This window comes from Gasterosteus aculeatus, chromosome 21 (assembly GCF_964276395.1).
Source record: "Gasterosteus aculeatus chromosome 21, fGasAcu3.hap1.1, whole genome shotgun sequence".
Lineage (NCBI taxonomy): Eukaryota > Metazoa > Chordata > Actinopteri > Perciformes > Gasterosteidae > Gasterosteus > Gasterosteus aculeatus.
In genome coordinates, this window is record NC_135708.1 from 10,200,381 (window position 1) to 10,226,059 (window position 25,679).

Consider the following 25,679-nt stretch of genomic DNA (forward strand, 5'->3'; position numbering starts at 1 on the left):
GAGATTTGGCGTAACAAATAGCAATTTCCCCGTTATGATACAGAAGTAAACAGAACGTAATACAAAATCACAATTGTATTTGATTTCTCAGATGGGGAAAATGACAATGGTGCGAGTCTGATTAACATTGTGACCAGTATATGCGGGGTTGGGGATCTTCTAGAAAGGTTTCATGTTGGCTGCAGCTGAGTTAGCTCAGTAGATGCACTAGCAGCTGTACTTTTAGGAGAACTATTATGTTCAGTTCTACTCCTCATCGCTGTACCAACAGTTTTCAATTGCATGCAAAATGATAAGACTGCTGTATATGTTAACAACCTAGTCTAATAGTCCAATACTGTGTGAAGTTGATTTACAAATAAAAATAGTCACAGTGCTGTTGCTGTTTCCAAGTTGTGATATATGACATTATTTAACTCCTGTTTTTAACTAGTGTCATATTATATGTGCTGTGGGTTGGAATGATAACTGCACTTTGTTAAAGGAACATCCATAGCTATTTGAGATACATTTTAATACGCTTTTGTGACAGCTAACGGCCAAGAGACAGGTCAGAAGACAAGTTGACATAATAAGAAGAGAGAAAAGTGCTTCTTGGTTTTATTGTTTACTACTTAAAAAAAAAATATATGGATGGAAGGTGTCTTAATGATCAAAAGCACACTGAAAGCAGACTAGAAATAGCTTTCTTTGTGGATGAAAACTGAAGGAATGCCTCAATAACTTTTCATTTGTTGCCAGCGCACGGTTCCATGTTGTGCATGCATATGCATGCATGTCGATGCAAAATGTGACTGGTCTCCCTATTTGTACAACAAAAATATAAAGGCCAGTCATGATTTTTAATTCATTTTCTTAAAATGTATGTTCATTTCAAATATTCTTGCGAGACCCGCTTCACGAATACTGTACACATGTTAAAATGAGAAAAGTTATTGTACTTGCCATGAGTTTTACCTGACACAGTATCAAAACACAAGCACTTTTCACAGGCACACTCAAGCCAACCAGCCGCCACTGTCTGTCACTGTTTGCACACTGCACGGAGGACAGCATAAAGAGCTCTTTCTCCACACTCGCTCTACTCACCTGCAAAGAAAAAGTTCCCTCTGTTCGCCAACATTATTTTTGGCTTTACCGCAGTATTAAATAAGAATGATTACACTTCAGAATTTAGTTATCATGGGAATGAAACTCTTTAAAAGAAGCCTAAACAGACTTTGTTTTGGTACTTTTAGGTCGTCTGCACTGAAAAAAGGGGGAAATGGGGGTTGTTCACTTAACAAATGAACAGTTCGTATACATAACACAATTGATTTATGTTCCTCCTCTAAACATATGTAAATCGTGTAGAATTCTTGTAATCTTCAGGGATGTTTAATTTTTATGTTTCAGTCATGTTATAAAGAAAGGAAGTTGTTATGTTTCATCTGGAAACTCCGCCCATTAGGAGCAGGTTTTTTAAGGGAAAACTTTGTGCGCCATTTCTTCAATCCAGTCGGAGGAATTCATCCGTCTGGACCATAAAAGTCTGGACAGCTTTTCACACGGTAAAGTTAATAACACTGTATCATTTATTAGTCAAAGACAGACGTAGTCCCGTTAGTCGCACAATTTTGACTAAACTGAGGTTTTTATCTGCCAGTATAACATCGAGCAGGAATTAGTCAATGTCAGTCAAAGTTAGCTAACGTTACCACTCGCTACATGGATAGTCAATGGTAATGCTAATGTTGCTACTCGCTAGCGTTAGCTAACGTTATGCTAAAGATAGTCCTGTTCGAGGCATTATTTTCGTCGAGCAGAGATTTTTAAATGACTAGCAAAAATGAGCAATGCAAAGGTTAGCTAATGTTTCTACTCGCGTTATGCTAGTGAGGGCAACTTGCTCATGTTTTCTAAACTAAAGCTGAGAAAAAGGTAATGTTAAACTGCTCGGTTATACCAGCATGGGAGTTTTTTGCGCGTCATTGACTTGGGCCCTGTCCACACGAACACGGGTATTTTTATAACAGTGACTTTTTTTACGCGGTTCGGCCTTCAGTCCACACGAAAAGGCAGTTTCAGGGCACAGAAACCGAACATTTTTGAAAACTCCGGCCAGGGTGAGCATTTTCAGAAACGACGGTTGCAGTGTTGTGTGGACAGTATAACCGTTTTTTTGCCTTGCGACGTCAGAGTGTACGCCTTTATCCGCTGTGTTTGACGTCAGAATGTGCGCCGCTAACTGCTTTGTTGACAATTCTGTGCAATGGCGGATGTAGCCCAAATCGTGCTTATAATAAGCTGTGCCGCTAACAGGGCTTCTAACATGTATACCGATACATGATCAGTTATATCACTATGCTGCCATGTTGTTTTGCCTAATGTATGCCTTGAACCTCAACTACCCTCCTGAACTTAAGTACTCGTTTGAAGTGCTCCTGAAGTGCTCCAGAAGGTTGTGATGGAGCTGGACGGCAACACACTGTCAAAGAAAGCCCCGGCTCTCAAAAACAGACTCCATCAGTGAACTGTTGCCATTTGATGGCAAAATGGATACAACCGTTTCACCATCTTGTTTTGGAATATGGACCATTGCTGCTTTTTCAGTAGGATTATTGGAACCAGTCACCTGCATGTTCTGTGATGGGCCGCTACCAAGTGTAGTGTATTTTTTTTTTCTTTTTTTTTCGCAGGGTCATGTGCCTTTTTCATTTAAGTGTCAGCATTTGTCAGATGTGTTTAATAGACCTCTAACCGTTTACCCTATTTTCAAATTTGGAGGTGATTTTTGGATTTTGCACATTCTTAACTGACTTATAGTAGTGGTGGGAAAGCAAGCCATAACTCTTAATTGTATTACTTTATTTTCAAAACCAAATGTAGTTTTCAAGCACAAGATCTACATTTGCCAGGACAATAATGGTTGTTACATGTGTCCTTTTCTTTTGTTAAGAAATTGTAAATGTAATGTTTTTTGCACATATTTTGCACGACATTCCTGCATTAGCCTGGCTGTATAGTATTCTCTTGATGCTGGCTTGATGTAACTCAGAAGGTGTTTTAAGGACCAAAATAATGTTGTCTCAGGTTGTAGCAGTCATGAATGTTTACTACACACTCTTGATAACTTGCATACCAAGTGTTTCTTGTGAAAGAAAAAGGTGCTTTGTTCTAATATGAGATTTGTTTGTGAATGTGTGCATGTGTTTGTGTATACATTACACTGAATCTTCTATTGTTCTATGACAATACAGTTGTAAACTAAACGTTTTGGTTTTGCCTTATTTATTTTAAAAATGTTAAAGGAGTAAATTCTGTAGGTAAGAGATTAGTAGAAATCGCCATACAGAAATAATTTTAGCATGTAGAATTTATACAGAAAAGTATCCAGGATCATTATCAGACTAACTTGAGCAGGAAGCAGGAAGTTAATTTAACAGAACAACATTGCATATACTTCACATAAAAATCTCATGTTGCTTCAATAGGTGAGAATTGAATACACTTAACATAAAAGGGACATTTTAAAGTCACATTAAAATCTCATGTTGCTTCAATAGGTGAGAATTGAATACACTTAACATAAAAGGGACATTTTAAAGTAACACAAAAAAAATAAGTTGGGTTATCAGAATAATTTAATACAATTAACATTAATAAAATATTTTGAATTTACATGAGAAAATCATGTTTGTTTTACAAATAAAAATTAAGTACATTAAATAGAAATGAATCATTTTGACTAAACATGAATATAATATGTGCAACCGATGTACATATTTTTTTCATGTAAATTCAAAAGACTTTTTTTTTCAGTGTGTGGGAAAGCCTGTGCTTCATTTGTATGGACGTTTTCTATGTCATGGGTTTTTGGTGTTTTGTAGATGTATTTGTGCTCTTGCGATGGCTCTCTGTTGTCACACGCTGCAATCTGACCGGGACAACCATGTATTTTCAATGTGGTCGACCGTGTGTGGCACTGCAGAAGTCACATCTCACTAAATGCTTCCTCTATTTTGGATGTATGGGGATGGCGATGGAGGTGGTTGGTGCTTATTTTATTTCAGAAAAACAGCAGGAATATTACAACAATATTAAGACCGATGTATTGACGATAATCTAAAGTAGCATTACAACATGGCATTGTCAGAGAGTCTTTATTAACACAGTTGCCATTTGCGAGTTACGTGTCGTACATCATTTATTTATCATTCTGCAATTTGTGAATAAAGAGCGTTTACTAGTTTTTTTTCAGCTGGAAATACATTTAATTTAGACATATTGTAATAAGGATATTCATATCTGTGCGAGTAGCCACTAGATAACAACAACAACAATAAAAGGATTGTTATAATATTTGACGGTTTACACTGACTTAGTTTAACAATCTATGCGTTTGCGGTGCATAACTGATACAGCACAATAGTTACAGTGCAATTTCCCTCCCTCAACAATACTTTACCTTCTCTGCAGCTCTCTTTTCCAGCCCAATAATAAAAAGCTGAAGGTGAAGCTCTACCTTTGCACCACCTGGTCACGGTTAATCCTAAGTAAGCCCTCAGGAAAGATTTGTAAATTTAGTATAGTTGCGTGACCTCGGCATGTGAGGCTGTGGTTTAGAAAAGAAAAAAAAAAGGCAGCAGACATGTCCTGTCCCAAATGTAGCGTCCACCCTCTGCTGCAACGTCCCCGACACAGGAGGCAAGCTGAGGGTTAGAGGTTTTACACTGTGAATATAATGTGTTGTGAAACTGATTCGGCACGGCTCAGAAGAGACGTTTAGTAAAAGTCTACAGGAGCTGCAGCGGCCAGACGCTGGGTGTCGACAGCTACAGGGGGGAAGAGAGCAGAGCATCACCCCGGCTGAGTGGGGAAAGGGAGCGGGAACTGTGAAGTGAGAAGTGCTCAATTAAGTGCGTTAATAATGTGGCGTTTAACTGGATAGTATAACTCAGTTTACAGTACAGCTATTGTGCATATTGTCTGTTTCCAGTTTGTTTCGGAGAGGTGTTGATTCAACTGCAGTTTCACTGAATCACATTATACTGACAGGTGAATCATTTTGTGTATCCTTTTGTCCCAATTATATAAATTAATAAGATAAACTCCTGTATGTGTAATACAATACAGTTCAACAGCAGAATTTTATTTTGGTAATGACTCCCGTTATGGAGCAGTTAGGACACTCACAATGTGCCTCAGCGCCGCGCTGTTACCAATATAGAGCATATGTTTGCTCTTCTAGCCAGCACTGACTAAAATCTTCTTTCTCACATTTCCTGGTTTGCTCTGTGGGCTGCAGAAGTCAAGCCTCCCTCACAGAGCTCCTTTTCATACGTCTCTGTGGTCCCCTCCCACCCTGTAAGTGAGTTGTTGAGAACTGCCCTGTAACAGCATGCAGTGTGCACCCACAGGGGCAGCGGGGAAACACTGAGGCCTCTAAATGGAAGCCTATGGGACAGGGTTCAGTGTGGCTGAGTGATGCATTGTAGGAGGTAAACTGTATGTCCCATTCATATTATGAATGACAGGGCGTGTGTGCTTTTGTAGGCATTTGATGTGTCGGGAGTTTGGATTTGAGTTTAATGCAAGTCTATTTTACTCTTTCTGCCGTATTGCTTTAGAATGTAAGGGAATAGATTAGCATGTTCCAGCTTGTTTCATTTTCTCCTCGAGATCCTTGCTTCTCTACATTAACATATCCCCTTCAGTCCTTTTTAGCTTTATTTCCAGACCATGTACACCACTACCTCCTAGATGCTGATCCATGGAGTCATTTTAACCACACAGCCGTGTGGCTCTAAAGCCACACCAAAGGCTCCTTTGATATATTCTGTGCAAAACAAAAGAAGAACAAAAGCAGTAATTTACACAAATGTACATCCGCACAAGCAGCCAGCGTGCTATTCTTGCATTTGCAGTTTGTATACATGCATTGCAGTGTCATTACGACACATATAGTCATTTTTCAGAACTGTAAAAAAACTGAGAAGAACAGAGTTTTCCACCAGTATGAATAAAATACATGAGAATGCACTGAGAAGTCATAGCTGCTATTTGATAGGGATCAACATTCAAATATGATGACCATATTATGTACCAATATAAGTGTTGGTTCATTTTTTGACAGAGAGTAAAAGTGACGCAGCATTCACTGTGATCCGTCACTATATTCAAATTCTGTCGGGCAGGATACAGGTTTCTTCAAGTTGGTGCACATACCACACAATCATGTATTGTAACCACTGATCCGAAGTGGTGCCGGTGCTGTTTTCAGTCATTTCAACATATTTCAGGTGCTATTCTCCGTTGAACTCTCTGACGTCCTGTTGGAAGTCTGACCACTAAGGTAGTTCAGTGGAGAGGTCACAACTCCAGTTGTGCAGCGCTCCCCTCCAGCCGGAGCTGCCTGTTCTGTGCTGCTCGTGCTTTTTTCAATTTCGTCCAGCACAGCTCCTGAAGGCAGCACAGACCCTTAGCGTTCAGGTATGCTGCGAAAAAGCGTGTCGTAAGAATAGAGACGGGGGGGGGGGGGGGGGGGAGTTTCAGTTCGAACCTATTGGGGATTTGACTAAAATGCTTCAGCTGTGATCACTTTATTGATTAATAGCAGATGTATGCAAACCAAAAACGACTCAAAGCAGCTTAAACATGCATTTCAAGCCACTAAGGATTCTATTTGACTTTGAGAAAAACCTTAGTCTTTTCCCATGTAAGTCATAGAGTCACCATTTACCAGGACTACCACAGACCTTATTCAATAACAGTTATGTCACGTTTAATTTCAGACAAAAATGAAGGTTTTGTCGTCTACTTTTATTATAGCTGTGTGTATTCACATTGACCTCTATTTACAAATTCAGCGGCCTGGGACACAAAAACGGAGTACAGCTGTCGCTATTCATCATCATACTATAGGTTACACCTGCATTTAAAAAGCCCAAAAAGTCGCTTATGTGGAAAGAAGTCCATTGTGTGTGCTAACTGTGCTAGCTGTGCTAGCATAGCTACTAACACGCGTCAATACAATGGAGCCATTGTTAGCCATAGATACCAATGTGATTAAAATGAGTCTCTGAAGCATGATGCGAGTAGCTCGTTACTTGCAAACCCACTAGAAGCTGACAGTTTTTTTCTACTCTATTTACAAGTTTAGATTTTTACTTCTTAACATTCTGACATTTGTGTGCGACTGATGAAACAACACGCTCATAGCCATAGGCTACACAACCAAAACACAGTAGGTTGGCTGGTAATGTTACAATAATTGTTACACGTACAAACGGAGATAAGTTTAGAGAATTACTCACTGTCCATCAAGCATCATATCTCTGTCACACAAGCGGCTGCCCTCCATTGATGCTTGATCATGTCCTGCATAATGCGTCTCACAGCCGGTCGGCCCGCTGGTCTGACTGATGCTGCTGGGTGAACTAGAAAGATCAAACTGATAACCTGTCCATAATGCTTAGCACCGACCGCTCGTGTCTCTGACCCTTTTTAAACTCTCAGAAAGCAGTTCCAGCAGTAAAAATAGGTGTCAACTGTTCACAATCATAGGCTTTTAGAGTTGACTGTCAGCTATTGGCTAAGAACGTGATGAATGCGGAGTAAAGTGGTGTAAAAAGCATAATATTTCACTCATGTTTTTGTATATTCTGCACTTATAAGTAATTTACTCTACATCTTACCGTTCACCACTGTTATCATTGGTTCAGCTCACTAATGTCACTGTACAGTAGCCTAGTGGCTGACTGGTTTCACCTCCCTGGTTTTAAAGAAATCATGCCCCCACAGAAACAGATGCCTTCTATAATTAAGGAATTGCAGCCAGCAATGAGAGGTGGTGGAGACTAGAAGTCGAGACGTGTGTAAGTAACAGGCATCCTAATTTCAGATTCCTACATCCTCCCCACGTTAGAATGACAGGAGTGAGCTTGACTGTTCCCTCAGTGCACTGCCAACTTCACCGCGTTACTCTGTGCATTCTGGGAGAAGCCCTGACTATGAGTCCGTGGCTGCGGCTGGAATCACACCGAGTTTGGTGGCCTTAGGTCGTGCATGTCTTGCTGTTTGGTCGGCAGTGGGCGGGGATCGTCTTTAAAGTCTGCAGCTCTTGATCCAATCCCCACGCTTCCTTTTAAGATGGAGATGGAGGCATTCTGTCACAAAAAGTGCTTCAGAACTCACTGGCTGCAGCGTGCAGATGTGCTTCCTGTATAAATCCCCATGTCACTTTGACCCTGAGCCATTACTCTGCGGACCCTTTGATTGTATCTCTCCGTAGTTGCTGGTTTTCAGTGTTGGGATCTACAGACGGCATTCCTCGCATTCTGAGCCCCACTCACCCTCCTTTCGGGGTGGGTGACACTATGTGTGATCCGTGCCCACTTTTTACCTTTCCAAGCCATTTTTTTCGCCAACGTGGCAAGGAAGAGAGCAGATAAGTCAAGCAGTGTTCTGGTTGAAGCCATGAGAGCGCAAGTCGCACAAACAGAGGCCTCATTATCATGAATCACGGTGAGCAGGGCAGAAGTGTGTGCACATGTAAATGATCTCTTCGGTTGGATGCCTGTTTCTGGTGATCCTAAAATGGAGGAATTTGGTGTTCAGTTTCACCGGCAACATTTCAGATGATTGCTTTCTTGTCCCTCAAACAGAATATGCAAGACTTTGGGAATACTTTACTTTGCAAATCAGCCTGAGACCGATCGCGGTAGTTGGCTTCATCAACCAAATCACGCCGCGAGCGACGCGAGCTGCAGCTGCTGCTTGCATGGATGTCTGACGGCTGGTCCATTTCATAAGCTGTTTTAATATACGCCTACGACGTCGTTGTTAGGTATAGTTTGTGGCGGCTTGGGTTGATGCTGAACCTAAACATCACGTTAACCCAACAGGCTGAAGTTGGACATTTCCTCTTCTTCACCGTCTATCAAATGCTTGCTGGGAGGTGCTCATTAAACAGAGAGTAGGCAAATTTCATGTTATTTCTGCCTGATATCCACTATGTGCAATGATTATCAACCTGTGTGCCATCCAGAATATGCTGCTGCACACCACACCTCTCATATGAAAGCACTGTTTAGGTTTGAGGGGAAACAGAAATTATCTGGAGTACTTCCCATTAACAAAGAGCGTCTCTGCATATGTATAAGACAACATGTGTGATGTGACCAGTGTAACTTTACTTTAACATTGAAACAGACGCAATAAGAACTGTTGCGTGAAAAATAAATGGCAATGAAATATTCAGCTTGGGCACATCTGTGGACCACATTCATCTTCAATGCTCTACTCTAGATGGGTCATACCATAAATGTGTCTGCAGGGGGGCTTTGTTATCCACTCTGGCATGAACGCAATGCAGTTATGCAAGAGTTTAATGGCCATAAGTCTACAGCATGTTGTGTCTGTTGTAGCTGATTGAGATATAACTGTGCATTTTATGCATCTTTGAAGTGAAAGATGTTATTTTGAACTCAGACTTGAAGACTTATTTAGTAGAAGAAGACGACGGCACTATGGCTTATTTATTGAATATTAGTTGCTTTTAATGGTATTGTTCGCATAGGATGTTCTTTTATCTGGTGCCCAGTGCTTGGACCACACCAACCTCCAAACTCTGCAATCAGTTTGATCTCAACTACACAGTTTTATGAATGCATCCTCACGGTTTCCACTCTATCATATGGACATAATCCGTCCAAAGACAGACATGTGACGAATGCCATCTATTCAGCATCTTGGCATTGGCATCGATTTTTATGAAGGTTGACATTTATGATTTGGATTGACATATTTAGACAACTTTTGGATGTATATACACCTGAGCTTTGGTCTTATGCGATCATCAGGACAAAATGTCCTTTTGCCTCATGTAGCCTCTTACTTTGAGCACGCATGAATTGTCTCTTTGAACAATCGGCTTGGCATGTGTGCTACTGTAATCATAAAAGCTTGGACTGAATAATCACAGGCTATAAAGGGAGAGAAGTGAGGTCTGGAAACCAGTGACAGTTACAGTCACCGACATTCCACACCAATCTGACAGATGGGCTTTATCAAACACTCGCACATGCACAGCGTTAAGAAGGACAGACGACATCAAGCGGAATTTGGGGGCTTTTTTGCATATTTGTAGTTTATTTTCTTAACGAGAGTTAGACGGGATGATTGCTACTTCCCCCGACACTTGTCTCTTTAACGTGAAGCTCGGCTTGGATTAGCACCAAGAATAGAAACAATAGTCTGGCTGTGTCCAAAAAGTACCGAAGTGCTCCTGTACCAGAACCTTTAAAGCTCACTAATTAACCAATTTATACTATATGTTACCCAGAAAGACATCTTTCTGTTCTACACGGGAGTTGTGTTTGGGGCTTCTTCTTCGCCGGACTTTTGATGCAGTTGTTAAAAAAATAGGGAATTCCAGTGAAATGAACCGCGTCTTGTACATGGCATGTTTGTGGAGGCACAATGGAGGCGTGATATACTCAGGACCGGAGTTTTTCAATGAAGTTTCCATGCAGGCTGCTGCAAATATACACTATCCGACCACAGAGGCCCCTGCTGCCCCATTCATTGGCCCGACCATGAAAGAGTCCATTTAAAGCCTCGGAGGCTGGACATGACCTGAGTTTACTGTCTCGGGTGTATTAGCCTTCCCTCTGTGCCCAGTCAGGGAATACAGAGGCCATGTGGACCTGATGAGGGCTGCTCCTCTAAACCTCTGGTTATGTTCTGTTCCATAAACTACAATTAATGATGTTGTGTCTAAACATTTAGACCGGAAGTGGCAAAGGAGGGCAGGGCTAAATAAAACCTCCATTCTACAGTAAGCTGTCCTTAGTTCCGGGTGATTGGTCAATGAAAACATATTTGTGAATATTTTATTCCATTTCTGCTTGTAGCCAACACACTCTATTACTTCGAGATGTAAATATTTTTAACCAGCCAGAATTTTTCACTCACTGATTTTTTGTATATATTTTTTGTCTTCTGGTAGACTTTCACGAACATGTTAAGCTGCTTAATGCAATGCGGTTGAAACAACATAGGGGCAAATCCACAGAAAAATGTCCTCAACCCTGCACTTTCTAAAGGCTCTGAAGTGCATTTTTGCATCTTTACCCAGCATATGTTTGTGGTTCACTCTTAGTGCCATCATTAGTTGTATTCTCAGCAGTAGCATCAGCAGGTGTTTCTTCACATAAACGCTGAGAGAGAGAGAGAGAGAGAGAGAGAGAGAGAGAGAGAGAGAGAGAGAGACAGAGAGAGAAACATTTTCATTGGGAGTTTATTCAGACCAGAACAGAGCTTAAAGGAATGTGACATGTGGACCCAACATGTATTAAAGGACGGAAACACTACTCCGGATAATGTTACGGTTGCTGGTTGTCTGCTGGAAGTGTAGTCAGACCACTACAAGATGAAGATATTTGAATGTTGTCACCAGACAGATCACAAGAATCAGGAAACATTTATTTGCCAAAATATGCCAAACCAATGGAATAAGACATGGTCTCTACAGATTTGAGAGCATAATCTAAATACTAACATAAATATTCATCCTGGGGACCTCTTTGTTCTTTGTAATGTCTCTCAGGCAGAATCTTTACCTCAGCTCACCTGCAGAGGCAGCAGAAGCCCTAAACTGCACTTTTTCAGTTCCTGAACACTCGTGTACTCCAACCCCTTTCAATGGAAATGGAGGCTGGAACTTGTATTTTATTCTAGTGCTGTCATTGTCAACCTCCTCTGGTGTGGCAGAAATCCTATTCAACATACAAATATTAAAATTGTACTCATTTTATGAGGGGATTTTATCTACAGCTTTACATCCCCCCCCCAAATATTACAGACAGCCGAACCAACACAGACTGAGTCGGACGTTTTTTCCTCTCTCTCCCCCAAGCCACCACATTCCCGATCAGCATCTCTCTCTCTCTCTCTCCCTCTCTCTCCTTTCCTCTCCCTCAGTGTGATGCGTTATGTCGAAGGGAGGCAGGAGTATCGAGTGTCTACCGTTCCTCCCATCACCTGTGAAATTTCAGAGCCAGGCCACGGTGAAAGGAGGTATTGTGTCCCCGCGATGAGGAATGCCCTTGCGTCTCTCCTCAAAGAAAGGGCTTCATTTGGCCAGGAATTTGGAGGCATCTCGAGAAGTGTTGGGCAGATTTTTTCCGGGGTGGGGGTGGGAAGCTACGGGCCTTCATAAGTCTGGGCAGGAGGGGGACAAGGCCTTCCACAGGTGGTACCCAATCTGTCTGTGGGGTAGAGCTGGACATGTTCCACTAAGTGATCCCTTTAAATATATATTCATGGTTACTGTTCTAACAAGGTTAATTGGAAGGGAATCACAGTCGTAAGACATAACATATGATAACAGATGGTAGTTGAAATGTCACATGCATAACTGCTGCAGGAGCTGTTATTTTGTATGGGAAGTCTGACACCTGCTGGCGAAAGACAGCAACTAAACTGGTACAGGGCTGTATTCAATTTTTACATTCATTAGGGCATGCTTGCATGAAAATAATGTAGTCAAATTGTTTTTTGTTTATTTTCTGGAAAATGAATTAACACTCAGAATAGTATCCTGGGTTGTTGGGATGTCTGGAATCAGGAGGAAACATGTATTGCCAAAATATGTCATACATACAAGGAATTTGTCTTGGCGGTTGGTGCGTGACAGTAGACAGTGTAACAATAGACAACGAGACAGCAGTGCACAAGTAATAAAATAAAATAAAATGAAATGCTAATGCTATGGGTTAGTAGAATAAGGCTATGGGTTAGTATAAAATAAGATAAGTAAGTTAAAAATTAAAAATATTTAAAAAGTTAAAAAATATTAAAAAATACAATGCACTAGCAACAAGTGACAAGGTGACGAGTGAAAAATGACAGTTAAAGTGACATGTGAAGTATGAAAGCGAGTGACCGGTGGAATGTCAGTCATGTGGAGAGTTTGTGACCATAACTGTAGACAACAAGCGGAGATCGAAACCAATATATGTTAATAATTATATTAATGTTTGATTTTTTTGTTTTACTCTGTTAGAATTACACTCAATCAGAATAAGTTATAACACCTTGTCAGTACTTGAGGTAGTTTGGCACATTAGAGCCCAAAGTGTTTCCCTTAGCAGTCTTTCAAGAACCTCCTAATTTATACACATGGCATGGCTTTATAGTGGCTTTATTAATAACACTACACATCAACAATTCAAGATGCATTTGAAATATTTAATATTAAAACGACTTAATACTATTGATAACATGCATTCACAATGAATCATTTAGCTAGAGGGTTATGTTTAAGGTTATCATCCATTATGTAGTCATTTCAGTTGATTACTTTGACCACTGGAAGGCATCCTTGCATTACCTTCCATTAACTAAATCGAGCGTGGCTATTTAAGAGCCCATTCTCAATTAGCAACATGTCTAAAACCGACATTTTATCAAGCAATACAAAATTAGTATGTATGACTACATTATGTTGAGAAATTCCCCTCCAAGATGCATCCATACTCCAGTCCAGAAGGTGGCGGTGATATTTGTCATCTACCAGAAATCACCGCAGAAGAAGAAGACGGGGTGGGCGGAAGTGTGCATGTTTACTGGCTGCAGGCGAGGCAGCTTGCTGATGCTACGTTATGTCGTGGAAGGTGTCAATGTAGCTTCGAATAACTTGTGTAAACATTACTGGACTATACTAGTGGCTGCATCTAATGTTTTGGAATCATAACTTAATTCAAAGTGGGCCTCGCCAAGGTAAAAAGGTAAAGTTAACCCGGGGTTCCCTGCGCGTTAGCTTAGCTGGGATGTAGCACTGAGCTAAGGCTGGAGCTAACGTTCTCTGTTCAAATCAATGAAACCACACACGTCTGATAGACCATAGCCGCGGATAATTAAGAAAGCGTTGGGAGTGTTTTTTAATCCGTTAATATAAAATAATTTATTTTGAGGAATATTAATTTATAATACATCTAACAGTATTGGTGATCTAAATTCACGTTTTCAATATAAAAGGTTTCGCACGTTAACTAACGGCATCACAGTAACACGTGTCACCCTACTGAAAGATGCACACTTCATTTCATACCCGGCCAAACCACAGAGGATCAGGAAATAAGTTCTCGGGTTACCTTTAGTGGTTATTGCCGTATTGTAAAAGTGCTGACCTTCTGGTCCCTCCTAAATATTATCCAAGTGGTCAATAAAATGGATGGTGACGAAGAGGATCCCACTCTGTGATTGGTCCAGACTGGTGTGTGCTGTTATGGTTCTGTCTCACCGTCCGCTGTTCTGCAGGGAAATGGACAAGAATGAGGACCAGATCCAAACAAGCTCCAGCAAAACGCTGCTCGTCCGCCACCTGCCAGCGGAGCTCAAGCAGGATGAGAAAGAGGACCTCCTGAAGTATTTCGGAGCGGAGTCGGTCAGGGTCTTCTCCAACACGGGTCGTTTGGTAGGTTGCGCCTCACTGAAACTGAGCTTTGTGACTTTGACATTCATTCATCTGAACGCGCTCTTCCTTCTCCACAGAAACATGCCGCTTTTGCGACCTATAGAAGTGAGAAGTCCGCAGCAAAGGCGAGTTAAATAAGCGGTTTGTATTCGTATGACATTTGATGTTGTACGAAGTTATGTTTAAAAAACATTTTTACTATTACGTCTGTTTCAGGCTCTTAGCAGGCTCCATCAGTTAGAGGTCCTTGGTCGTACACTTGTTGTGGAGTTTGCGAAAAACCAAGATCATGTGACAGTATTGAAGGACCCACCAGTGTCAGACCAGTAAGTTGCCTGATCTATATGAATTAAGAAATGCTGTTGATGTGCGCAGGCCGTAGTCGTGACAAATGTTACTTTTGCAACAAATGCATCTGTGTTGGTGTCCTTGAGATTGTGTTGTGAGCCCTGCAGACCAGCACGGATTTCCCCACACGTGGATTTTTATTTATAAGTTGGCAAAAATAACAGCAATCAGTGTAACCGTACTCAAAATTGAGAAAAGCTCAATTTAAACATGTCGTAAACTGCAATCTACACCGAGTGCTACAGTGTGAACACACTCCCAGCACCAAGCTAAATTCAATGATCAGCAATCAAGCACTCATTCATTACAAGATCACCGGTGATGAATGACACATTCCCATTCATTTTGTAACGTGCACTTTTTCTCTACAGAGGTAAAAATGTCAAGAAAGAGCAGAAGAAACAGGAGACCAAGCAGCCAAACATTCCACTCATAGAGACGGGCATCGCACCGACCCTCGGGTGAGTGATGAATGCCTGGGAAGCGTTATTGGCCATCTCGTTGTTGTCAGATGAGTCCTCAATTGCATTGTTGAGATGTGCTTATTTGGCTGATAAATTGGTCGGGCCGCTTGCCCGTGTTTGATGTGATGAGATTGAAAGGCTTCAGTTATACTCAGCGGGTCATGTAGTGTGTCACTCTCGTTCCTCATACTGGAAACATCACGTTGAGGTCCTGTATATGTTCTCGTTCGATCTTGCAAGGTTAAAACTAAATCGCATAACATTCTCCGGCGGCGCGCGCCCACATGATACATTGGATTACAAATGCAGGTGTGCCTGCAGGCTAGCTGATAATAAACAATCGGCAGGATCTCACGTCCAATCAAGACGCTGGAGTCGCCACTGAGCTCCTGACGGGCCGTCTGTTCTTCTGGTTGGTGGCACCAGGTGGTCTTTGATACCGCAGGTTAAAATAATATCTAAACCAGCCACCTCTTGATGCTTGTAGCGCCTTTATGGTGAATATATTCTGGAGTGATATCTTGATTGGGTTTCGTACATTTTTAAACTCGTACTGTGCGTAGCAGTAAATCATTATGAAATCCTACAGTTGAAGTACTGCTGAGGGATGTTTTCATTCTGACATACGTTATACTGGGATAAACAGGGCGGCGTAATTGGATTTCCGAAGTATTTTCTCAATGTAACATGTCTACGATATTCTAATCCCCATAAATCCTCTTTTTAATAAGGTAAATCCAAAAGTTTAACCGTTCCTAAATGTCTATGAATTAAGGCTTTATTTTCTCTATTTTTCACAACCGCAGCAGAAGTGCTAACGAGATTTCTTTGTCATCTTGCCAATGTATTTAACAACATACACGGACCCCCCCCCCCCTCTCCGCACCACTTGAAGTCTTTGTTTATTAGGCTTAAGTCTCGGCTTATAAAAGTCCTTATTACACGAGGACCAAGCTTTGGTGCTGACGCGATATGCTGCTCCCAACGTCCCTTAATGGCCGTTTACATTTTGTCGTCCCTGCGCTTGTCATCTACAGAATGAGCTCGCCGGCTGCAGCACAAATTCACGCGTCTCCATTATTTTGGTATATTTTGTGAGTTGTGAAGCGAGGGCGGCAGCTTTTTTTTTTTTTGAGGCAGCCAGTTGCAGCTGCAGCGTTTTCCTTTCAAGTCATGTTTGTCTTTTCCGCTGCTTGTGTCTCCTACAGGCTGACGTTTCAATCGAATCCCACTCTGAAATATTTATACCCACCACCTTCTCATGGCATTCTGACAAATATAACACACGTCCTCATGAGTGTACCGAAGTTTTACGTTCAAGTGAGTATCTCCTGCTTCTGTCATGTCAATTGATTCCTTGTCCAATACCGGCACATTTTTAATATGCCTATAATGGTCATCTTTGTGTATTTCTATTGTATACTGTATTCATATTTTCCTTCTTTGGGAGGCAGTGTGAATTTGTGGCAAAAAAAATGCCTTCAGGATCCCGTTTTTAAACGGAAACATGAATATCCTAGAGGTCTTTGAACGCCATCCATCCTCTTAAAGATCAAACGGCAAACATTTGCCTTTTAAATTTAAATTTGGGGAGCAAGTAATAATAATATACCATAAGTGGGAGGCATGAGTTATAGGTTTAACATTTCCCTTGGAGCCGTGCTGCCTGCTTCTTGCTGCTGCTGCTCCTCCTCTGGGGTGTTGGTGGTGCTAGCGCGTCGCGGAGGAGCCGTCTCCGCTGCTGTCTGGCGTCAGCCTCTACCTTACCTTGATCCGCGTATTTCAAATGAAAATGCAAAAATCCTCGCAATCTGTTTTACATACAGAGCCCGAGTTCCAGGCTGCTTGTGTGAGAGCAGCAGTGTATTTATATTACCGGCTCCCAGCCTGCCTTTGATATGCGTCGTTAGAAGCAAACATCACCCTTGTAATACTCTCTTTTTTCCTGTTGTACAGGTACTGCATCTGATGAATAAGATGAACTTACCGTGTCCCTTTGGCCAGGTCACTGCCAGGCCCCCCATGGTAAGCTCGTGGTTGTTGGGGACAGAGGGGCGGGGCTAATGGCTGAATAGGTTGTAGGTGGTTTGGATCCATTTGACAGACAATCTGCATTATTTTAAAGAGGCCAATAATCAAACGTGTAAGAGAGGATGTGTTTGAGGAGAGAAACTCAACTACTGAGTGTGTGCGTATATATATATATATATATATATAAATAAATAAATGTTTTTAACTATTACATTAACCAAAATGTTAATAATAAAGATAATCATGAGATTAGTTGATAAAGTAACCATCAGTTACAGCTCTACACCACTTATCACAGTCATCCTCTATTATTGGCGGGGGTCATACAGTGATCAACATGCAGCTGTCCATGTCTTAATACTCGCATCACTGCTAGTATTTGCAAAAGCCGTGCATCCCCGTTTTACCAGTAAGCTGCAGGCCCCCCAGCAGCTGGTCTTTATCCAGGTGAACCGGAGGCATTCGCGAGCTCAGCCAGCTTGTTACGTTTCCGCAGTTTGAGCTCCAGCCTCCCGCGCCGCACTTCCCCATGCCTCCCCCCTTCCCTCCCGACTACCCGCCGCTACCAGAGGAGGAGATGGAGCTGTCCAGTGGAGAGGAGTCTGAGTACGAGAGCGGGGACGACGAGGACAAAGAGAGGTGGGCAGCAGTCGGAGAGGACCGGCGTCTGCGTAGACCTCGTATTTACTTGTGTTTCTGTCCTTAGTTCCTCCCTTTACTTATTGCCTCTCTTTGCTTTATTTCAGGATCGTTCGTCTGATGGGCCTGGTCAACCAAGCGTGCAAGAGACCCATGAGACCAAAAACGGCTTCGAATAGAAAGAAGCCCAGGATCAAGGATCTACTCTACGCTCCCAAAGCAGACTCTCAGAGGTACCAGCAGAGGCCCCTGCGCATGTCGCTGCCCTCACACATAGACGGAGCTCTCAGGCAGCTAAAAAACCTCCAGATAATATTCTTCATGAAGACAGCCCTTTTGCCGCTCAGAGGCGTATTTTTTTCTGCGCCACACACACTTCCTTAATGACAAGCAGCAAACTCACTTTTTAAACTACACAACACGCCTCGGTGTCTCCGGGCTGCGTGTTTGTGGAATGGGGGAAATATCGGCGGCCGACCAGAACGAAATATCCCGACCGTTAAGCCTCTCTGGAGCCGGGGTTTATTGTGGGCACTTTTTTTTTGAGGCTGCTGTTTGAGGGGAGTGATGATTGTCTCCTGCTGTCCTCAGTGCTCCGGTGCTGCAGCCCTCTGATGTATTTGAGCAGCCCCACCCGGCCGGGCAGAAGAGGATTGAGTTCCACATTTCGGTTCCGGAGGGGGCGGCCACAGCGGAAGAAAGCGGGCCAGGTCAGCCTGATGATGGAGGCGGAGGTAAGAGCCCTGTGTCCGTGTGTGACCCCAGATATTCACTTCCTGACACCTATTGCTTGTTTTGTTTTTGTTTTTTAAGGATCCATGTCAGAAATGTCCATCACAATTACCCAAAGCCCGAGGGCGGGGTCCTTGAAGTTGTTGCTTTGTCCGACCGACCTTTTCTAGAGGAGGGCGAACGGAGTGGTAGTCGGGCTCACACGGACATTTTCATGTCAGTGGAGTTTTTGCGTGATAAATGAATGAAATGATAAATAGCTGCTAATCAATTCCCTGTCGACTGGGTAAAGGATTAATCTGCTGGTCGTTCCGCTTTAATCGCCATTAATATCCACCCGTTCTTCTGTTATTGATGGCGTGCAGCTCGGGGAGGAACTTTGTGCCAATGCGCATTAAACTAAATCGTACGCGCCGCCTTCTAATGTAAACGTCCAATCAGCGGAGGAGCGGCTTCCACAGCAGCACATAAGAAAAGTGCACCCCTCTTCTCTTTTGAGGAAGAAAAGCACCATAAAGGCTTTGATTATGACTAGAGATCTTGTTTATTATCGCACAGAAGCAGGTTTTCACACTCGTAACTTAAAGCCCTTACCATGGAGCCAGGTGCTGCACAGCAGAAAGGTCTCGCTATTATCTGCAGGAGGAAATGTCATTGGGGGGGGCCCCCGTCGGTGTTGCGTGTCGGGCCGCGCTCTTCCCCGGTCGCCTTATCGCCGCCTCTCTCCAGCTACGACTTCACTCGCTGGCAGGCCGCCGAGAAGTAAAATAGATCTCAAAGTCAAACACAAAAGATTTCCTCAAGGCAGCGGAAAGATAAACTGTGACAGGTGGCTTTTTGGATTAGTCGTGTTTTTGGGGGAAAGGGCGTGAGGGGGGATCCGATAAACAAGCTATTTAAATGGAAAGGGGAGTTGGGTGGGGGGCAGATACGGGGCAGGAGGGTTTTGAAAGCAGTGATCTAGTTGTGTGCTGAGAGTGTATCAGGAAAGCTCCCCAACACACACACACACACACACACACACACACACACACACAGCTATGTGACGGGTTTTGTCTGCCGTGCCTCTGATCTGTCCAGACTCACTGCTCTTAGCAATTCCATCCACAACGTGCACATGCATGCGCCCCCTCACAGGTCTGCCCGAGTCTCCTCCTCCTCCCCCCCGCCTTTCTAACTCATGTTTACAGACTTTACCATCTGCTGTTGTTAGGCGCTTCCGAGGCGGGGTGGGTGTAAGTGTCCCCCTCCCTGTCCGGGAGCCATGAGTACAGACTATGAGCTCAACCTCTTGTGTCCTGAGCAGAAGCGGATGAGAAGGAGCCCCCGCCCCCGAGCGGCAGCCAGGAGGAGGCGGCGGCCGGCGAGGCCGAGGGTTTCGGGAAGCTCTACCCGAGCGCACGGGCGTCCCAACAGCAGGAGGAGCACAGCGACGAGGAGGAGGACCTCCCCTCGGACGTGGTCTCCAGGAAGGAGCTGGAGAAAGGACGGCTGTCAAGAGATGGTAATCAGAGGAGGGGGTCTTAAACCGCGGCAAATGTTTGTTAATGATGCTGCTGCTGCCATATACCAGAACACGTCAACCTTCCTCTCAAAGAACCCCCCCGTCCCATCCTGTGTACAAGTGATGCAAGCCGCAGAACTCTGTTTGAAATGTGGCTGTTAGCGTGAGAGCCCTGAACAAAAAGGGCCAAGTACAGAGAATTAAATTGACAAAAGAATCCGATTGATCCGCCGAGAGGGAGACAAGCTAAAAGTTTCAAGATGGGCTTTACTTTCCTAAGATTACAATCCCCCCCCCCCCCCGGGGACGAGGAGAACTGAAGTTGTGGCTTTTGGAATGACACATCGTGCTGCTGGTGATTAGCGGCTGGTAGTAGAGTACCATTGATGTAGTGTCATCTGAATCTGATACCTTTTTAATATTTAAAGCAAAACCGAATGTGAAGTTGGGACCAAACTGACATTACCGGGACTGTTGTCAATATTTAATCCGGATCATTTTATTCCTCTTGGTTCTCTAAGCTAAGTATGGTCCAATTGAGTGGCATTTGAAGTGGAGAGAACCGATCAACAACCCTTTTCTGTTTCAAACAGAGATCAGAAGGATGTCTGTGTATAAAAACTACGAGGCGGGCGAGCCCACCTGCAGACTGTACGTGAAGAACATCGCAAAGCAAGTGGAAGAGAAAGTAGGTACTTTTATAGCACTTGACCCACTTTGGTTCACTGGATACGATGCTCGTTGCGGAGTGGTCAGCTTATATCCTTAGACGCCATCATATGTCGCCTCTTATTACATGTATTCGTGTCACTTCTGCATCAACAGAATCCACACTGCATTCTTCTTCTTCTTCTTCGTGATATTCCTCATTTGTCTTCCAGGACCTGAAGTACATCTATGGGAGATACGTCAACCCTTCGTCAGACGCCGAGAGAAACATGTACGTGAACCCGCCGGACTCTTAACAAACTTCTTATTGACATGGCGTGCGTGTCGAGCTATTTTTCACTTCAGCAATTTGTCACTTTCCTCTGAGAGTTTTTAGTAATTCATGCTGACTGTGTGTTGTGTTATTAATAAGTAGCTAACCTGACACAGAGGTCACGGGGGACACTTTATGTTCTGCGCATCAGCAGTGCTTCAAATGAATATTCCACCTGAGTCATCGAAGAGAGTAGAGAACACTAACCTAGAGGATGAACCGAAAGATCCAGCTGTGATCTTTGGAGGGGTTTTAGTCACCAGTTTTTGGGCGACCGCGGACCAAATCTTGGATGAACAGCTCACGGTTGAATGTGGTGTTCACGATTGTTTATTAACCAGCTCGGGCGAAACCTGCAGCTTCTTGGAACTGACGGACAGGTCGTACATTCCAACCTCTCTCTCGTACCGAATAATGTATGTTTTTCTCTCCCTCAGGTTTGACATTATGTTAATGAAGGAGGGGCGGATGAAAGGGCAGGCCTTCGTCGGACTCCCCAGTGAGCAGAGTGCAGAGAAAGCTCTGCGGGAAACCAACGGCTACGTTCTCTTCGACAAGCCCCTCGTCGTCGTATCCTTTCACCTCCTGTTATGTTATGAGTAGCGTTTGGGACACAGATTCTATGGATGGATCCGTAGATCGATCTAAACCCCAAAGGAAAGGTTTGTGGTGCACTTCTCGAGCACGTCTCGGGTCACTATGTGACGTAATATTCACCTCCGGTTCATTATCACAAGGCCGTTTTCTGTTAAATCCCGGAGATAAAAGCGCAATATGTCGTCGTATATGGGGAGTGTTTCCCCACAAGTGACCTTAAGAATAGAACGCAGTAGACTCTGTTTACGATGCACTGGAGTCACATAAAGGCTGGACACCTCCCATCCCCGATGTGCTGCTGGCATCGGCCCTCCAAAGGCAAACCACTCATTTCCTGGCAGCCCCGAACCGCCACCTGCTCCTCCTCAGCTCAGCACCGATAATTGCACATCGTCCTTTGACCTCGTCTAATGGAACAACGCCATTGATTTTGAGGCTGTTTTAATGTGCATCCCATAACCAATCCGCTCGCCGACGACATATTAGTCTTCCGGTTCAAAGAAGGACCCGCGCGGTGTGCCTTGTTGTCCCGCGTGATGTCGGGCGACAGGGGTATTTTAGTCGCCATTCAGCCATTAACGCGGGGGGGGGGGCACAGTGGCTGATGGATTTTAAGGTGTTGTGTGTGCGCGCGCACTCTGCTCAGGTTGATGTAGAGGCTCAAACACAGTGCGACATCTTAAGCATTGTAAATTGAAATCGACGACGACTTGCAAAATATATCACACAAGTCTCATTAATGGCTTTTGTTTGTCACTCCGCTTTAAGGCCTTGGGTTTGTTCGCTCTGGAATATGGGGGGGGGGCGAGGAAGGTTCATATGGTACATTTGTCTTAAGCAGTTGTGGGCAGAGGACATCCGGTCCCAGTTCAGAGTCCTTATAATGATTTTTTCCAGTGCCATCTAGAAACTGCTACAAAGATAAGGGAGCTGGAAGAAGAACACAAAACTGCATGAGTTAAAGAGAAGGGTCTAACAGCCTTTCATGCATCTGGCTCCTCCCCCGTGAGGTTGTTGTTTTGCTGTATATTGTCTGTGATGCTTGTTCGTTTTGTGGATGGATGGGTATTCGGTTTGTGTCTTTCATGTCCTTTCCTGATCTGAAGAGAAGCTGAAACGTGTTGCCTGAAAAAAGAACATGCATGACCAAAATGTTTACAGACCTTAACTATGAAACTCTCAGCAATTCGCCCGATCCGCCAAACCAAAAGAAGACAACACAGTTACCAAGAGAGGAGCGAAACCACGATGAGCTCGGCAGGTGAGTGAGACGCGAGCACATCTGCAAGGAGACGATGCTCGAATGACGAGCGATCGCTCATCTTGTCGCGACGCCATCTGTACTGTGAATATAGAACTAGCCTTATTATTTGTGTAACTGTTTTCTTTTCACGTTTGTGTTTACACTTTATTTATTCAAGATGCCAAGGCTTGATATTGTGGCCCAGCAGAACCATTTGTATCCTTATTCTGGCATATCCTTTGGAAGAGAGAAATAAAAAGAACCAGAAAATGGGGACAGTTTGTTTGTAGTTGTTGTGGCAGCCGGGATCGGCAGATCTAAATCTACATTTTGAAAAGAGAACTGAATGCCATTTTTTTCCCGTAGTCCATCGTCTCTCACAGTATTACAGTACAATAATTTAAGTGTAGACTAAGTAGGAATGTGCTATTTGAGTGTCAAACATCTCTTTACATTTCTCTCTACCCTGTCTGACTGATTTTCAGGGGATGGTCGTCAGATGTCACCCTCGTCTTTTTACTAAATAAAAAGCTATTTTATTAAGAAATCTTGTTTTTTTGTTTTTTCTTCCAACCACAGATTAAAACATGTCACTCGTAATCACTTCACCACACTATGATAACAGATTATCTTTAGTCAGGAGCTGAAAGGCCTGATGGCGGAGTGAACACATTCACACATAAAGTCCCCCAGTAAAGAAAATTAAACATACATAAAAATCTACGTGAGTTCCAGGTCGTAATGCAACACAACCACCGCTGCGGGGAACTACGCATTATTATTGTGCAGGGGTGGAGAGGGGCTCTGCTGCCAACACCGCAGGGAACATGAATGAAGCTCACGATCTCTGAGCGGTGTGATTATTGAGAGCAACCTTTGGAGGGTGAACTTCTCCCCTCAGCAGCCATCATATTGAAAATCATATTGTGTCTGGGCCTCTTAGTGGACTCCGCAATACTGGGGGGGCCACTGGTGAGGAGCTCTGTTAGATGAACGCTCGTGTCGTCTGATCTTTGTTATTTGTTATGAGTGTGGTTGGACTGGAATGTGAGTATCCTATAAAGTGCTGCTATGGCTTTTGTCTTTCTCGAATGGGATGTCTGGAGCTCGTAATATTTAACAGTATTCTAAATGTTTGGTAGAAGGATGAAGGGCCGGACTGATCGAATCGCTTGCAGCCCCCCCCCCCCTCGGCCTCTTCATTAACACATGTCCCGGGCCAGATTTGAGCCCCCAGCTGTTTAGAACGAATCAATGCAAAGCATGCACTGCTAACCCCCCCCCCCCCCCCCCCCTCCCCACACACACACACACACACCCTTAATGTGAGGGCGTAGAGATTGTAGCTTGCGGTTCATTTAACAGGACTGTAATCTGCACACGTGACTGGTGGGGTAATGGGGTGTGATTGTTACATCCTCCAGGGGAGTACTGGCCACAAACAATTACCTCTGCCCCCCCCCTTCAATGTCATTATGTAAGAACTGGGTGCTCCTTATGATGAGCTTTAGACCGTTTCTTTACTGTGATGATTGCATTCCTCCTTTTGTGTGATGTCTTCTGCTTAAAAAAAAATACAAAAAAAACCCACCGGTTAAGATCCACGCACACTGGGGTTATCAATCACAGGTCCACGTCGGGTCCCATCTGTGCCCCCCCCAACCCCCACACACTCTTCCCGCCATCTCAACGATGACAAATGGGCCCACCGCCGAGGAAATATTGAGAGTTCCCAGGACATCGGTCGGGTAGCGTTTGAGCAATAGGGGCGATAACCTTTTGTAAGTGGACGTAGATAAAGACGTATAGTCCCGCCCCGAGGGCTTCAACGCCCACCGGTGGCATCGCTGGTGATGCGTTTCTCATTTGGGGATCCGCCGGGTGTGCCGATATTAAGCACGTGTGGCCTATTCATTCTTTTTTGTCTTCACTGCTGCTCGTCACCCGCACGAAATAGTGCGCGACGTTCTGCTCGCCATCCTTTTTTTTAAAGAACAGGCCAGGAACACAAACACGCCCCGGGCCACGAGGTCTCCAGGCGCCTGCAGTCGCGACGTTGATGTCTTGAGTTTACCTGCGGGGCCCCTGTGCTGTATCGTCAAGTTTTCTTTTGGGCCACGGTGCAAAGTGAGCTTGTGCCCCCCCCAATAAACTGAATACTATTGAACTCGCAGGCGTGCACACGTCACTCCGTCACTATGAGCGTGGCTGCTGTGTTGCTGTGGGGGGCCCGAGGGTCCGTCAGAGGCACTAACGAGGGGCTCGGCCTATCGATGAAGTGCGATATGGCGGGAAAAGGTCCCGCTGTCAGAGGGAGCTCTAACGCCACGTTAGGCTTCTGCTCGCTGACATTTTTTTGCGCTGCATTCATGGAGATTCATGAAGGAGATCAAATTTCCCATTACTCAGAAATATGTGTACCTTTTAAAAAAAAAATGCTTTATCAAATACGCTTTCTTTGTACATGTTGTTAGTAAGGTGAATTTGGCCCAACCAGGTTTCAAACCAGGAAAGGATTCTCTGTTTCTTCATGTTCGAGCCAACACGTACAAAGCGACTCAAACGCAATGGGGTCTTATTCGTGATTTTAAAAACAACATGTAACACTTTCATCCTGGCTCATTTTACCATTACTATCACAGCAAGCCGATATTAACCCACCACACAGTAGTAGTAGT

The 25,679-nt window shown here is 43.8% G+C and overlaps 1 protein-coding gene across 4 annotated transcripts; it reads left to right on the forward strand.

Annotated features, from left to right (window-relative positions):
* The first annotated feature begins 13,556 nt into the window (after window positions 1–13,556).
* Window positions 13,557–23,548, forward strand: rnpc3 (RNA-binding region (RNP1, RRM) containing 3). Of its 4 annotated transcripts, none has more exons than XM_040167254.2 (16): window positions 13,557–13,772; window positions 14,305–14,461; window positions 14,539–14,586; window positions 14,678–14,787; window positions 15,181–15,270; window positions 16,482–16,593; window positions 17,230–17,298; window positions 17,801–17,943; window positions 18,051–18,176; window positions 18,535–18,677; window positions 19,982–20,179; window positions 20,773–20,867; window positions 21,061–21,119; window positions 21,599–21,731; window positions 22,942–23,019; window positions 23,180–23,548. In XM_040167254.2, exons 2-15 carry the CDS (start codon window positions 14,309–14,311, stop codon window positions 23,008–23,010), a joined length of 1,548 nt encoding a protein of 515 aa, XP_040023188.1. In that variant the 5' UTR covers window positions 13,557–13,772; window positions 14,305–14,308; the 3' UTR covers window positions 23,011–23,019; window positions 23,180–23,548. The 4 variants fall into 4 exon arrangements, with proteins under 4 accessions (XP_040023188.1, XP_040023189.1, XP_077951768.1 ...); XM_040167255.2 differs by having other exon boundaries at window positions 13,563–13,772; window positions 23,487–23,548; XM_078095642.1 differs by having other exon boundaries at window positions 13,570–13,764.
* Window positions 23,549–25,679: the final 2,131 nt, after the last annotated feature.

Excerpts from the sequence above, each read along its gene's own strand:
- rnpc3 (XM_040167254.2), top strand. The coding sequence starts at position 14,309 with ATGGACAAGAATGAGGACCAGATCCAAACAAGCTCCAGCAAAACGCTG. Across the intron at positions 15,271-16,481 it reads GGCATCGCACCGACCCTCGG|GCTGACGTTTCAATCGAATC; the intron begins GTGAGTGATGAA and ends TGTCTCCTACAG. Across the intron at positions 18,678-19,981 it reads GCCTGATGATGGAGGCGGAG|AAGCGGATGAGAAGGAGCCC; the intron begins GTAAGAGCCCTG and ends TGTCCTGAGCAG.